Source organism: Saccostrea echinata, unplaced genomic scaffold (genome assembly GCF_033153115.1).
Source record: "Saccostrea echinata isolate AGI-Se365-2 ecotype Australia unplaced genomic scaffold, CSIRO_AGI_Sech_v1 ptg000034l, whole genome shotgun sequence".
NCBI lineage: Eukaryota > Metazoa > Mollusca > Bivalvia > Ostreida > Ostreidae > Saccostrea > Saccostrea echinata.
Genome location: NW_026889783.1, coordinates 6,519,370 through 6,535,963, shown reverse-complemented (window position 1 = coordinate 6,535,963; position 16,594 = coordinate 6,519,370). Strand labels below are relative to the sequence as shown.

The window sequence follows — 16,594 nt, the reverse complement described above, 5'->3', positions numbered from 1 at the left end:
ATAAAAAAAAGATAAACAATAGGCCCATGGGCCACATTGCTCACCAGAGCACATAGGCTATAAAATAAGCACAAATAAGTTCATATTGAAAAGTTTACATAAAAGGGGAGTTGGGGTTGGTAAACTTGAATTTCACACAGTCTGAAAATGCTTCCATATCAATATAACTAATGGCTTTGCTGCTCTTGAACAGAAGATTTTTTAAAGATTTTTCCCTATATACTCCTTTGTGAAAATTTGATCCCTCATTGTGGCCACTTCCTATCCCTTGGGGGGTGGGGGGGTGGGGGGGGGGGTGTCAAGATTTAAACAAACTTGAATCTACACTACCTGAGGATGCTTCCATATTAATATCAATAAGACTAAACAGCTTTTCTATTCTTGAGAAGATTTTTAAAGTTTTTTCCTTATATATTCCTATGCAAAATTTTGATCCCCCATTGAAGTCCCACCTTATCCTCAGGGGTTATCATATGAACAAACTTGAATGAATCTAAACTACCTGAGGATGCTTCCATATCAATATGACTAATCATGGCTCTGCTGTTCTTGAGAAAAAGATTTTTAAAGATTTTTTCCTATTTACTCCAATATAATTCTGATTATAATGCACCATTTGATTGGATAAAAAATTTACTATATATTGTATAAATTGTGTTAACTATGTCACAATGACTTGCGTCAGAAACGTATCGATCCACCTTATGTTACATTTAAAATTAGTACAATTTGAAGTCATTTTTAAGGACAATCATCTTATTTTCTTACGCTAAATAAATGAAAGTTAAATCATAAGGAATAAATTTAAAAGCTACCCAATTTATACAGTATAAACTGTGTTGGAACAGTTTATGCTTTTTTATACACCGCTTTGTGATTTATAAAGCATAAACTGCCCCAACCATGTTTACACCTTATAAATTTTAAAGTCAAGATCTAGGAAATAAAAGGAGCCTACAGATTTCTCAAATTTGAGAAATAAATTCCCTAAATGAAGCTTTATAAGTATAGCTTGGTCAAATAAGATGTTTCGGGGCATAATTTGTAGGTAAACAAGACGAAAAATCATATCTTAAACTTTCATTTTCAATGAAAAATTAAGAAAATCAGTCATGAATATGGGAGTTTTTTCCATATCAGACAAATTAAATTATTCCAGATTGCCTACAGTCTCTCAGAAAACGGTATTTAGTATGTTCATACCTCTTCTTTAAAATAATATTAAATTGAATATAGCTTTCGGGATTACTTTTCACATGATTTCAAATTGAATTCCAGAAAAGTACTTTATTTTCTACATAATTCTTTCACAGCTGTAAAGTACGGGAAAAAGAAAGTTTAATTTGATTATGACGTCATAATGGATCTAGCATCAAAAGGCAGTCTAAAATCATTTACTAGATCTTGACCTTAAGTAAAACTTTGATCCCTATTGTGGCCCCAGTCTACCCCCGGGGGTTCATCATTTGAACAAATTTGAATCTAAACTATCTGAGGATGCTTCCACATCAGTATGACTAGTCATGGCTTTGCTGTTCTTGAGAAGAAGATTTTTAAAAGATTTTTTCCTATTATTCCAAAGCTAAACTTTGATCCCCCATTGTGGTCCCACCCTACCCTGTGGGTCATCATTTGAACAAAATTGAATCTACACTATGTAAAGAAGGTTTCCTATAAGTTTGACATTTTTATGGCCCAGTGGTTTCTGAGAGGAAGATTTTTAAAAGATGCCACCAAATTTTCATTATTCCTGAATTATCTCCTCTTGAAAGGGTGTGGCCCTTCATTTGAGGAAACTTGAACCCCCTTTACCTAAGAATGCTTTGTGGCAAGTTTGGTTGAAATTGACCCAGTGGATCTTGAGAAGAAGATGAACAAGAGGCCCATGGGCCACATCGCTCACCTGAGCACATTGGCTAGGAAAAAAAGCAAAAATCAGTTCAGCATTGAAAAGTTTATGGGGTGTGGGGGGGGGGGGGGTGAATTTTAAACTACCTAATGATGCTTTCATATCAATATAACAAATGGCTTTGCTGTTCTTGAGCAGCAGATTTTTTTCCCATATATTCATTTTTAAAACTTTGATCCCCCATTGTGGCCCTACCCTACCCCTGGGGGTCATAATTTGAACAAACGTGAATCTACACTACATGAGGATGCTTCCATGTAAATATGACCAATTATGGCTTTACTGTTCTTAAGAGGAAGAATTTTAAAGATATTTTCCTATATATTTCTATGTAAAACTTTGATCCCCCATTGTGGCCCCACCCGACCCCCGGGGGTCATGATTTGAACAAACTTGAATCTACCTGAGGATGCTTCCGTATAAATATGACCAATCATGGCTTTGCTGTTCTTAAGAAGAAGATTTTTAAAGATATTTTCCTATATATTTCTATGTAAAACTTTGATCCCCCATTGTGGCCCCACCCTACCCCCGGGGGTCATGATTTGAACAAACTTGAATCTACACTACCTGAGGATGCTTCCATATAAATATGACCAATCATGGCTTTGCTGTTCTTAAGAAGAAGATTTTTAAAGACATTTTCCTATATATTTCTATGTTAAACTTTGATCCCCCATTGTGGCCCCACCCTACCCCCGGGAGTCATGATTTGAACAAACTTGAATCTACACTACCTGAGGATGCTTCCAAATAAATATGACCAATCATGGCTTTACTGTTCTTAAGAGGAAGATTTTTAAAGATATTTTCCTATATATTTCTATGTAAAACTTTGATCCCCCATTGTGGCCCCACCCTACCCCCGGGGGTCATGATTTGAACAAACTTGAATCTACACTACCTGAGGATGCTTCCATATAAATATGACCAATCATGGCTTTGCTGTTCTTAAGAAGAAGATTTTTAAAGACATTTTCCTATATATTTCTATGTTAAACTTTGATCCCCCATTGTGGCCCCACCCTACCCCCGGGAGTCATGATTTGAACAAACTTGAATCTACACTACCTGAGGATGCTTCCAAATAAATATGACCAATCATGGCTTTACTGTTCTTAAGAGGAAGATTTTTAAAGATATTTTCCTATATATTTCTATGTAAAACTTTGATCCCCCATTGTGGCCCCACCCTACCCCCGGGGGTCATGATTTGAACAAACTTGAATCTACACTACCTGAGGATGCTTCCATATAAATATGACCAATCATGGCTTTGCTGTTCTTAAGAAGAAGATTTTTAAAGATATTTTCCTATATATTTCTATGTAAAACTTTGATCCCCCATTGTGGCCCCACCCTACCCCCGGGGGTCATGATTTGAACAAACTTGAATCTACACTACCTGAGGATGCTTCCATATAAATATGACCAATCATGGCTTTGCTGTTCTTAAGAAGAAGATTTTTAAAGATATTTTCCTATATATTTCTATGTAAAACTTTGATCCCCCATTGTGGCCCCACCCTACCCCCGGGGGTCATGATTTGAACAAACTTGAATCTACACTACCTGAGGATGCTTCCATATAAATATGACCAATCATGGCTTTGCTGTTCTTAAGAAGAAGATTTTTAAAGATATTTTCCTATATATTTCTATGTAAAACTTTGATCCCCCATTGTGGCCCCACCCTACCCCCGGGGGTCATGATTTGAACAAACTTGAATCTACACTACCTGAGGATGTTTCCACATAAGTTTCATCTTTCCTGGCCCTGTGGTTCTTGAGAAGAAGATTTTTAAATGATGCCATTATTTTTTCACTAATTCCTAATTATCTCCCCTTGAAAGAGGGCGTGGCCCCTCATTTGAACAAACTTGAATCCCCTTTACCCAAGGATGCTTCATGGCAAGTTTGGTTGAAATTGGCCCAGTGGTTCTGGAGAAGAAGTCAAAAATGTGAAAAGTTCACAGACGGACGGACAGACAGACAGACAGACGGACAGACGGACGACGGACAAAATGTGATCAGAAAAGCTCACTTGAGCTTTCAGCTCAGGTGAGCTAAAAAGTAAAAAGTTAATGACGATGACAACAACAGACAATGGACAAATCTCGATCAGAAAAGTTCACTTGAACCTTTGGCTCAGGTGAGCTAGAAATGTTGAATTAACATCAAAACCATTGGTGATGGTACAATTACTATTACAATAATTCTATACAACTTACTTAATGATATAATCTTTGATGATGATTTTCCCATCACCTGGTTTGAAATTGCTGGAAACTTTCTCTTTTCCTGTAATCATCATATACATGTTAAAGTATTAAACACATTATATACTAGTAAACAAACCAGAGATGTCTGAGTTAAATTGGCATGCCTGTGTCTGATTATAACCAATATGAACTGATCCCATCCTAAAAGAGTTGAAAAATTTCTATAGTTATTTCATGCATGTGTAATCTGCAATGTTTTAAACAATTTGATTTCACAAAGAGACAGGACTGATATTTAAAAAAAAATTGAATTAATTTTCACAGTTTGCCAAGAATCCAGGACATTAATTTTTTTGGCCTAACTGATTACCTCCATTCTGATCAGAAACCATTGTCCTTTCATAATGCCCCCTGCTGATGTCGTCCAGTACCTTGATCAGTTCTGTGATACGAGCAGTAAACCTGAAACACAACACAGAGTTTACATAAAAATCAACACAGAAGATTCATTACAATTTAAAATAAAGTAAAATTAAAAAAAAAAAAACATGAGAAAAAAAAACTTATATTTTTTTCATACTTCAAAAGTGCCCTAAACAAGAGGCCAATGGGCCACAACGCTCACCTGAGCACATTGGCTAGGCAAAAGCACAAGTCAGTTCAGTATTGAAAAAGATTACCAATGGGGGGTGGTGGGGGTGGGTGGGTGGGGGGGCTTGAATTTTAAACTACCTAATGATGCTTCCATGTCAATATAACAATTGGCTTTGTTGTACTTGAGAAGATTTTAAAAAAAAATTCCCATATACATGTATTCCTCCATATCCAAGGGGTCATCATTTGAACAAACTTGAATTTACACTACCCGAGAAGATTTATATCAGTATGACTAAACATAGCTTTTCTATTCTTGAGAAGAAATATTTTTTCTACATGTTCTTATGTAAAACTTTCAACCCCCCATTGGGGCCCATCCTACCCCCGGGGGTCATCATTTGAACAAAATTGAATTTACACTACCTGTAGATGCTTTCTTATCAAAATGACTAAACATGATTTTCAGTTCTTGAGAAGAAGATATTTTCCTATATGTTACTATGTAAAATTTTCGATCCCCCATTGTGGCCCGACCATATCCCCGGGGGTCATCATTTTAACAAACTTGAATCTACACTACCTGAGGATGCTTCCATATCAAAATGACTAATCATGGCTTTGCAGTTCTTCAGAAGTAGATATTTTCCTATATATTTCTATTTAAGAGTTTGATCCTCCATTGTGGCTCCGCCCTACCCCCCGGGGTCTTGATTTGAACAACTTGAATCTACACTAACTGAGGATGCTTCCATATAAATATGACTCATCATGACTTTGCTGTTCTTGAGAAGAAGATTTTTAAAGATTTTTTCTATATATTTCTATGTAAAACTTTGATCCTCCATTGTGGCCCCGCCTTACCCTCGGAGGTCATGAATTGAACAACTTGAATCTACACTAACTGAGGATGCTTCCATATAAATATGACTCATTATGGCTTTGCTGTTCTTGAGGAGAAGACTTTTAAAGATTTTTCCTATACATGTATATTTCTATGTAAAACTTTGATCCCCCATTGTGGCTCCGCCCTAACCCCGGGGGTCATGATTTGAACAAACTTGAATCTACACTAACTGAGGATGCTTCCATATAAATATGACTCATCATGGCTTTGCTGTTCTTGAGAAGAAGATTTTTAAAGATTTTTCCTATATATTTCTATGTAAAACTTTGATCCTCCATTGTGGCCCCGCCCTACCCCCAGGGGTCTACCCCCGGGGGTCATGATTTGAACAAACTTGAATCTACACTACCTGAGGATGCTTCCATATAAATTTGACTCATCATGGCTTTGCTGTTCTTGAGAAGAAGATTTTTAAAGATTTTTCCTATATATTTCTATGTAAAAATTTGATCCTCCATTGTGGCCCCGCCCTACCCCCGGGGGTCATGATTTGAACAAATTTGAATCTACTCTACCTAAGGAAGCTTCCACATGAGTTTCATTTTTCCTGGCCCTGTGGTTCTTGAGAAGAAGATTTTTAAAAGATGCTATTAATTTTTCACTAATTCTTTATTATCTCCCCTTGAAAGAGGGCGTGGCCCTTCATTTGAACAAACTTGAATCCCCTTCACCCAAGGATACTTTGTGGCAAGTTTGGTTGAAATTGGCCCAGTGGTTCTTGAGAAGAAGTCGAAAATGTTAAAAGTTTACAGACAGACAGACGGACAGACAGACGGACAGACAGACGGACGCCGGACAAAAAGTGATCAGAAAAGCTCACTTGAGCCTTCGGCTCAGGTGAGCTAAAAACCTAGTTTATACAGCTAAAATTCATATATGAAAATAATATCATTTGATTTTCACAAGGTGATAATGTCAAAGTTTACTGACGATTGTGAAGGGCAAACTTACCCAGCCAGTCTGGTCATCTCTCGTCCTGCTAATACAATTCGACCAATAGCTTCTGCCATCCGTACTAACATTCTACCACTCTTGTAGTAATCCTACAGAACATGTCTTTATGATTTATTTCTTAATTTAACCTATAACAGATTATAATGGTCAATACCAAGTTGTGGAATATATAAAAACATTTCATATTTTTTTCATTTTCCAAACTGACAATTACATGTAACTTTGGTAAACAATTTAAAATTTGAATTTATTGTAAAAGATAAAATTCAGAGTAAGGACTTTAAGGGAGATAACCACAAACCTCGAGTCTCTCACTGTGTGAGCTGTTTAGATGCCGTGGATGGGCAAGGTCAAGGAAAGGTCGACTGACCACCAGGTAACCAAATACAGTAGCAATGTCTGAAACAGATATATGCATGTAACAATGGTTGCAAGGAGGTTTGTAGTCAGCTGAAGAATATAAATCACTTATGCACTGTTTATATTCTTAACGTAAAAATACTTCGGCATACTTACATTTGGCAATAATGTTGTCTACAAATCCCATTTGCAATCGGAAAAAGATGAAATCTTTTAAATGTGTTACCTACAAAACACAATTACATCATTAATTTTACATTTGAAGAGCTGGTAACAAAATAATATTTAAATAAAAATTTAAAAAAAAAAAACAAGAGGCCCAAGGGCCTTGAATCGCTCTTCTGATGAACTGTACAACCTATCACTTCTATTTGAAGTCTCTAAGTATCCTGTATATTAGATAAACCCTTGAAATTCCAATTTACACTCTGAGAACCCAAGATGATTCTAAGCCAACTAGTACCTGAGAGTTGGTCAGGTGACCTACTTATCACTTGTCATTCTCTGAGGACCCATCAACAATTTGATGATTCTAAGCCAATTAACACCTAAAATATTTTTTAAATTTATAACCATAAATTTTCAAAAGTAGGTCACGGTGACCTACTTTTCAGTTGTTGTACTTCGAGGACCCAAGACGCATCAACTGACAAAGTTTGATGATTCTAAGCCAATAAGTACTTGAAATATTTAATTAAAGCCATAAATTTTCAAAAGTAGGTCATGGTGACCTACTTTTCAGTTGTTGTACTTTGAGGACCCAAGACGCATCAACTGACAAAGTTTGATGATTCTAAGCCAATAAGTACTTGAAATATTTAATTAAAGCCATAAATTTTCAAAAGTGGGTCATGGTGACCTACTTTTCAGTTGTTGTAGTCCAGGGACCCAAGATGCATCAACTGACAAAGTTTGATGATTCTTAGCCAATTAGTACCTGAAATATTTAATTAAAGCCATAAATTTTCAAAAGTAGGTCATGGTGACCTACTTTTCAGTCGACCTACTCAGAAGACCCAAGATGCATCAACTGACAAAGTTTGATGATTCTTAGCCAATTAGTACCTGAAATATTTAATTAAAGCCATAAATTTTCAAAAGTAGGTCATGGTGACCTACTTTTCAGTCGACCTACTCCGAAAACCCAAGATGCATCAACTTACAAAGTTTGATGATTCTAAGCCAATTAGTACCTGAAATATTCAATTATAGTCATATAAATTGAAAAGTAGGTCACGGTGATCTACTTTTCAGTTGACGTTTTTTAAGGACCCAAGATGCATCAACTTACAAAGTTTTATGATCATAGGCCTTAAAATGTCCAAATTATGCCTCAAACACTTTCAAATCCAATGCCTGCACAGTTCAAAAAGTAGGTCACTGTAACCTACTTTTTAATAAATATGTTTTATGGCCCCAAGATGCATCATCTTGCAAGATTTAATGATTCTAAACCTCTCGGTATTCGAATTAATGCCCTTAAAGGCCGAGGTTTTCAACTGGTCGGTTTTCCTCAGGTAAGTTTGGTGTGGGGTGGAGCTTAATTGAAGCGGCTGTGAAGCCCTGAGGGAACCAGGCTGGATTGTGTATACCTACCTATATACACAGGATGTTACATGTATATTACCTGTAAATGTTTTCCTAAGACTTGGTAAAACTTCGCGTGTTGGTAAATCGAAATGTTCATCGTTAAATTTATGAAATAAAACATGATAAATTTTTGTTGTAGACTGATTCCTATAGTTCAATTCTTTTTTTTCAAAACATGTTTGAATAAAGAAGACAATTTTAGTATTATTTTGTGTGTTAATAAATTTCAAATGTTCCATAATACTGGGTTGTAAGCTGGCGACACGGAAATAGTCTCTCTCACAAAACGAAAGTAGAAAAAAAAAAGCGCGGTCCTGAATGTCTCTTAAGCTTAAAAATCCTGTTTGAAGGCTAAATTTTGTATAAAATATATAATAAATAATATTTCTTAATATAATTTCTATGTGATTTCCCCATAATGCATGTTTCGTAAAAATGGCCATGGCATTGTTTTTTCGACAGGTTGACGAATCGGTAATTTAATCATTCTCCTGCTTTTCTTCTTCAGGATCCCTAAACTAATTCTAAACATAACATGTATAATAATGCAAAAACTGCTTTTATAATAGTGCTTATTTCTCTTTAAAACTGGTCATTTTACCGTAACTTTCACCACCATGTCTCGAAGAAATATTACTCTTGTCTTATGAATTTTTACTTGGACAATATGTCTATCTCATAATTATAAAAAGGAATTATTATTTTATGAAATTACATGATGCTTCCAATGCAGTTCGGTATTTTCTATTTCAAAAGTAAAGTAGATGTACGTGTAAATTTTGATAATATACTGAATCAATTATAGATTGTATCTCGAAATGACCCCTCCCCCCCCCCCCCTTTCTTAATTACAATGTTAATAGATATGACTGATTTTTCTTTTCATTTATTTAATTATTTGACAGACTGATTATATATATAGCTCATTTCTTAATCATAAAGTAAAAATAAAATATCAGCTCTGGCTCCTTCTTTATCCCGATGTTATATATACGGTAGACATCAAAAGACTACATGTTAGTTCAATGATCGGTACAATTTCCAGCCAAGGTATACAAGATATACACAAAGGCTGGTAACAAATTGTCAATCAAATTTCAGTATCCAATCTCAGGCTCAGTTTCATCTGATTGACAGGGGTTCACAGACCAGGTAAATTTGAGGGCGGTGCTTATTTTCTCCCCCTTTAATTGTTTTAAAGAAGATAAGCCATAAAATTCAAAAAGTAGGTCAAGGTGACCTACTTTTTAGTTGATGTACTTCGAGGACCCAAGATACATCAACTGACAAAGTTTGATGATCATAGGCCTTAAATTGTTCAAAATATGCCTCTAAATCATTTTGAAAAAGAATGGCTGTAAAATTTTAAAAGTAGGTCATCGTGACCTACTTTTGAGTCAACATGATATGAGGTCCTTAGATGCATCAACTGACAATATTTGATGATCCTAGTCCTTATAGTAAGCAAAATATCAACATTTTAATAAAATGTAGTTTTTGGTCAACTTTGAAGTGACCTTGAGACCACGCCCTTTGCCCCAGGGTAAATCCTGTGCAAATTTTAATCTACAACATATCCTCATCCTTTTGTGTAAGTTTGGTGATAATCTGCCCAGTGGTTCTTGAGAAGAAGATTTTTTAGCAACCAGTACTTTTGTTTCTATTTTCCTAATTATCTCCCCTTGTTGAAGGGTCACAACCCTAGTTTTAGTACAAAAGGGAGCCCTTGGGCCAAGGATACCCTGTGACAAATTTGACAATAATTGGCCAAGGGGTTCTTGAGTTATGGCCCATATTCTAAAAAGTTTACACACACCGTACAAATGGCCATAGCATTAGCTCTTTGAGCCTTTGGCTCAGAAGAGCTAAAAACCCACAACACAAAATATTTAAACAAGCTTATTTACATATTCATTCACATTCATACACATATTAACATTTGGAACAGAATTACCTTATATATGAACAGATGTGCATATTTTCTCGAATCAACTTACTAGTTTATTAAATGTTGCTAGTATTATGGTTTGTTCTCGACGATTCCCCTGGTAAAAAGCAATTTCTTCACTTAAAAGAAAAAAAATTGACATAACCTTAAAATCAAACAATGATCTAATTCTTTCAAGGTAAAGATAGTTGCTGAAAGATTCTGTATATTACATGTGTATAATAATGAAAATTATAAGGTAATTGCTATACACTGTAAACATACCTTAAGCATTTCAGGAGATTTAAAATAATACTGGTTAAGTCATGAAAAAAGTGATATTTTATGTTCTGTTAGAAATGTATCAACTTGTAACTAGCATGTAAATTTATTATCTTATCATTTGTTAGTTAGGATAGTTTGTGTATTAACTAATAACTTGTCAATGATAGATATCCTGATAAGCCATTAGGCAACTAATTTGCTATTAGCAATGAGACTTTTCAGAAGACCTGTTAATGATTAGTGTAATACTTGATCAACTGATACAGTCAAACCTTGTTATCATGAATTTGATAAGACCTTGAAAAAACTTTAGATATTTGGGTGTTCAAGATATCTGTAATTTAGCTTCCATAATTTTTTTTTAATGAGTCAACATGTGCCTCATATGTTTTTATAACGAATTACACTTCAATTGCCAAAACCCTTTAGAAATAGAAAAAACTAGAAATCTGACCAGTCAGCAAGGGCCCTGCCGGGGGTTAGAAATATAAGGGTGCAGATTAGGGGATCAGAATTTTACTTGATTCCAAAAAATTTCAAAATATATAAAGAATAAGCAACAGCAACTGCTAAATATCCAACAACCTGTAAATAGTATCCTTGTATTTACATAAGGCAGTAAAAACATCATATCTATAATAACTCAATTAAATGTATATTTAAAAATGAATGAAGCATGTGTTTTCTAAAATGCCAGCCTTCAGTGAATGCAAATATCACCCAGGCTTGACCTTAACTCCAAAACAAATATCAGTTGCAGACAAAGGTGTTAATTAATCTTAAAGTGACAGAAAGATAACCCTCTAAAATATTTTGCAAACCAGCAAGATAATCAAACCCACAGGATTAATTATACTGCTCTCTCAACCTTTTCTTCTAAGTTTACAATAAAAACTTTTTCAGCAATGACAGAATGAGGTTATTATCTGAATACCTGTTAAAATAAATAGTATGCTTGAATTTACATAAGGCAGAAAAAAGAAAAAAAAATAATTATAAAAAAGATATCTTTATCTATATCTTGTTTTTAGAATTCAATTAAATAATAACTCATTGTGTATTTTACCAAAATAAAGTATGAACATTATTTAAATCCACATTTCAGAGAATGTAAACAGCATTCAGAACTGACCTTAACTTCAAAACAAACTTCATTTGCAGACAGAGGTGTTAATTAATATCAATGTGGCAGATAAAGATAAATGCTTTGGATTTTCTTCAAGAGGAAAGTTAATTAATCCCAAGAGACTCATTGCAGCCTTTCATAGTTTACAATAGGAACATTTTCAGCAGATATCTCTCTTTGCCCATTCACTCTTATATAAAGTTAAGGAATACACCCCACCACCCCAGCTCCAAACCGGATGACATTGAGAACCAAACTTAGCATTAAAATATGTCTAACTGCCTATTCAACCAACATACCATATTTGAACTTAATTGGTCAACCCTAAAAAAAGTTATTAGAAAAAAACAGAAAATTTGTGGACGGAAGAATGACAGATGGACAGACAGACGGACAGACAGACAGCTAGACAGATGGACAGACAGACAGACAGATTACTATAGGGCACCCGCAAATCCTTGCGGGGCCCTAAATCCCCTAATTACTTTGAGTATTTGCTCTTTCCCATATTGATAATTTTCTAGATGTTACCGATTTTAAGCATAGTTTGCACTTTTATTTTGTATCTTGTCACAATAGATCACTACAGCCACAGTAGGTTATCAGTTAACTTATTACCTGTTAGTGATGAATCTTGAGTTGACATATCTGTACTCTCTCTGACCAGTTAACTAATTACTGTTAGTGATCAGTTAACTAATTACCTGTTAGTGATCAGTTAACTAATTACCTGTTAGTGATGAGTCTTGAGTTGACATATCTGTACTCTCCCTCAAGCTTCTGTTCCTGAACGGTCAATTTTCCTATTGGTCGTCGAACTCTGTATTAAAATTAAAGATTTAATTTGTTCCAAGGCTTGAACACAACATACACTACAAAATAAATTGTACACACATGTAACCTTCATTTACTTACCTCGTTAGTATAAGACCAGATATAACTAGATATCCAAGCATGACAGCTGGTCCCTGAAATAAAATAGATTTAATAGTATGATCATCAAATTACATACCGTGATCAAATAACCAATGCTTTTAGAAATCAAAGGTCTAATTATCTTTATTTCCTACTGCAGTTGGATGCAGATTCATTATTCACTAGCATGGTAAAGATAAATGCAAGTAATCATAAGAAAAGGATATCATCTGTTTTTACCCAAAGAATTTTTTGGGAGTTTCTTATGGCATATTTACTACCGTAAATGTTAAATAAGCCCTGTGGAAAGCATGATCACAATGGATAAGAGCAAAAAATCAAACTAAAAGGCAAAAACTCAGCTGGAATCTTATTGATATACATTATGAAGACATACCTGAGCTCCTATACTTCCTGTTAATTTGGCTGTGTACAGAACTACATCTAAAAGAGGCTGAAAAAAAGTTAATGAAACCTTCATGAAAGTCAAAGTGGCTAAAAAAATTTCTAACATTCTGTAAATCAATAAAATAAGAGTCTAACCTTGCTGAGATTTGAGTACAGCTCAGCCACTGAGTCACAAAATTTGTCCACATCCTGAGTTAACAGCTGATCAGCATTGGCGATCCGGTTATCCAGGTTACTCATTTTATAGTAAGTAAAGCCCCTGCAAGGAAGACAACACCAATCTCAGCACAGAAGAACTAGATAATTCATAGATACTCTCTCAATCCAACAACATAGACACAGAATTACCTTAGGTATCTATCATACAGGTGCTTTGTGAGTCTGATACGGAACTTCAGTTTCAGTTCATTTAATCCATACTGAAATATCAATAATGTAATTTCAACATAAATAACAAACCTCTGACACAAACCATTTTTTGCATTGTATGAATTTGACCTTGCCTTTGACCTTTTGACCTCAAAATCAAAAAGGTTTTCTTTTAATTATTGATAGTTATAAATTTTCATTGAAAAAAGCTCAATAAAAACTAAAATTATCATCTGGACACAACTTTTGTGTTGTATGAATTTCTGACCTTGAACTTTGACCTACTGATCTTAATTTAATAGATGTCTTCTTTAGGTCATAGGGAGAAGAGATATCAAATTTCATTGCAAAAGCCAAAAGGCTTTTTGAAATATCATACAGAAATGAAAGTGTTTCACAGACAGGCAGCAAGATGGACACAAACACACTGGAATTAATATCCCCCACTCTCAGTGAAAGCAGGGAAAAACTAAGGGTATGACAAAATATACATGCACATTTATAACCAAGCAGCTTTACTGCTATCCAATGACTTTATAATTCAGCAATTATCTAAGAAAAAATTCAGCTCTCTTCAATTACAATAAAATCTCTAAGTACTTGAAAAGCACAAACCTTTAAACAATTGTTTATGATAGAGATCTGAAATTGAAAATAAAATACATATTACAAAATACATGTATAACCATCAACAAAATAAATATATACATATAAATTATATTCCCCTTCTCCTTTTTTAAAACTTTGACAAACTTTTGCAGCAACAGTCTAGTCCCAGTGGCCATGTCTTGAGCAAACCTCAAACACACTAGTACAAAACATTTAGTTTTGACTTTTCTGGTCCAATTGATCTTAAGAAAAAGATTTTTAAATGACTTTGCCATATTTTCTTTATTATCTTCCCTGGAAAAAGTGTGTGACCCTCCATTTGTACAATTTGAACCCCTTACCAAACATGCGTATGCCCATGGGTCACAATGCTCACCTGAGTCACTTTGACCCTGCTGTTCTTCATCAACTGATTTTTTTCTTTTGATTTCCCCCTTTAATTTCATAAAAAAAATTTGACTCCATATTTTGAACCAAAATCTAGCCCTAAGAGAGCAATGATTTAATAAAAAAAATTTAAACCAAACAACATTGGGATGCTTCAGTATCAATATGATCAACATGGACCTGTTTTTCTAGAAAGGATTTTTTTCCTGTACACATGCATTATGTAAAATTTGAATCTATTTTCTGTCCAACCCTAACTCCCATGGCTCTTCTATACTATCTGAAGATGCTTCCATCTATGACTATTAATCCTGGTTGGTCTCTTCTTGAGATTTTTAATGATTTTTTTCCCCATATATACCCTTACTTATATATTCCTTTGTAAAACTTTGATCCCCTGATGTAGTCCCACTCTACCCCTGGGGATCACGATTTGAATGAACTTGAATTAACTCTAAGGGGTGAAGCTTTCACACAGGATTTAGCTTTTTTGACGCAGTGGTTGTTGAAAAGATTTTTAAAAGATGTCAACAAATTTTCACTAATTCATATTTATCTCCCCTTGGAAGAAGGCATGGATCTTCATTTGTAATAATTTGAATCTCCTTCACCCAAGAACACCCTTTGGTAAGGTTGGTTGAAATTGGCCCAGTGGTTCTGGAGGAAAGATGAAATTGTTAAAAGTTTACAACAATGACAATGCCGACAGACAACAGACAAATTTTATAAGAAAAGCTTACTTCAGCCTTTGGCTCAGGTGAGCTAAAAAGTCTAAAAGACAAACTTGATCAGAATGGCTTAAGCCCTCATCTAAGGGTTCCTAAAAAGCCTTATATAGAGGTTGAATGGTTATTCCTAATTGATTTTCTGACAAAATAATCTTTTAAGGAAGTCACAAAAGGATACTTACTGCTGGCATGGCATAGATGAACTTGAATAAATGGACTTTAAATAATGACATATCCCGACCAATGATTGCACTGTGAACAAATCAACAGTTAAATCAGGTTTATGTACAAATGTTAAACTTTCATACTTTACAATTTTTTTTTACTTTTTTCTTTTTGGTGAACTAAAAAATGTCCATAACAACTAATAAAGAATAATATAGAATTAATATAGAATCCTGTACCTTTCTATGGCTGTACCATTTTGTATCATCCACACATCTGCATAGGTCCTGCTGATGAGAGAGGCAGCTACCAATAATAGATACCATGTCTGCAAAGTACAGCAATACATTTATAGAGAGACAGCTACGAGTAATAGATACCATGTCTACAAATTACAGCAATACATTTATAGAGAGGCAGCTACCAGTAATAGATACTCTGTCTACAAATTACAGCAAAACATTTATAGAGAGGCAGCTACCAGTAACAGATACCATGTCTACAAATTACAGCAATACATTTATAGAGAGGCAGCTACCAGTAACAGATACCATGTCTACAAATTACAGCAATACATTTATAGAGAGACAGCCCAGTAATAGATACCATGTCTATAAATTACATCAATACATTTATAGAGAGATAGCTACCAATAACAGATACCATGTCTACAAATTACAGCAATACATTTATAGAGAGACAGCTACCAATAATGGATACCATGTCTACAAATTACAGCAAGACATTTATAGAGAGGCAGCTACCAGTAACAGATACCATGTCTACAAATTACAGCAATACATTTATAGAGAGGCAGCTACTAGTAATGTATACCATGTCTACAAATTACAGCAATACATTTATAGAGAGGCAGCTACCAGTAACAGATACCATGTCTACAAATTACAGCAATACATTTATAGAGAGACAGCCCAGTAATAGATACCATGTCTATAAATTACATCAATACATTTATAGAGAGATAGCTACCAATAACAGATACCATGTCTACAAATTACAGCAAAACATTTATAGAGATACAGCTACCAGTAACAGATACCATGTCTACAAATTACAGCAATACATTTATAGAGAGGCAGCTACCAGTGATAGATACCATGTCTACAAATTACAACAAT

At 34.6% G+C, this 16,594-nt stretch overlaps 1 protein-coding gene across 1 annotated transcript in view; it reads right to left on the bottom strand.

Moving 5' to 3' along the window:
- The window catches only part of LOC133199652 (ATP-binding cassette sub-family D member 3-like), a 29,448-nt gene that overhangs the window by 5,354 nt on the left and 7,500 nt on the right, over window positions 1–16,594 (bottom strand). Inside the window, exons 5-18 of the mRNA XM_061335524.1 lie at window positions 15,695–15,783; window positions 15,473–15,542; window positions 14,182–14,208; window positions 13,546–13,616; window positions 13,333–13,456; window positions 13,187–13,243; window positions 12,790–12,842; window positions 12,605–12,694; window positions 10,534–10,603; window positions 7,103–7,172; window positions 6,888–6,985; window positions 6,584–6,675; window positions 4,502–4,593; window positions 4,141–4,210 (exon numbers count right to left, since the gene is read on the bottom strand). Of these exons, the coding sequence (XP_061191508.1) occupies window positions 4,141–4,210; window positions 4,502–4,593; window positions 6,584–6,675; window positions 6,888–6,985; window positions 7,103–7,172; window positions 10,534–10,603; window positions 12,605–12,694; window positions 12,790–12,842; window positions 13,187–13,243; window positions 13,333–13,456; window positions 13,546–13,616; window positions 14,182–14,208; window positions 15,473–15,542; window positions 15,695–15,783 (1,073 nt within the window). The remainder of the gene's footprint in view (window positions 1–4,140; window positions 4,211–4,501; window positions 4,594–6,583; window positions 6,676–6,887; window positions 6,986–7,102; window positions 7,173–10,533; window positions 10,604–12,604; window positions 12,695–12,789; window positions 12,843–13,186; window positions 13,244–13,332; window positions 13,457–13,545; window positions 13,617–14,181; window positions 14,209–15,472; window positions 15,543–15,694; window positions 15,784–16,594) is intronic.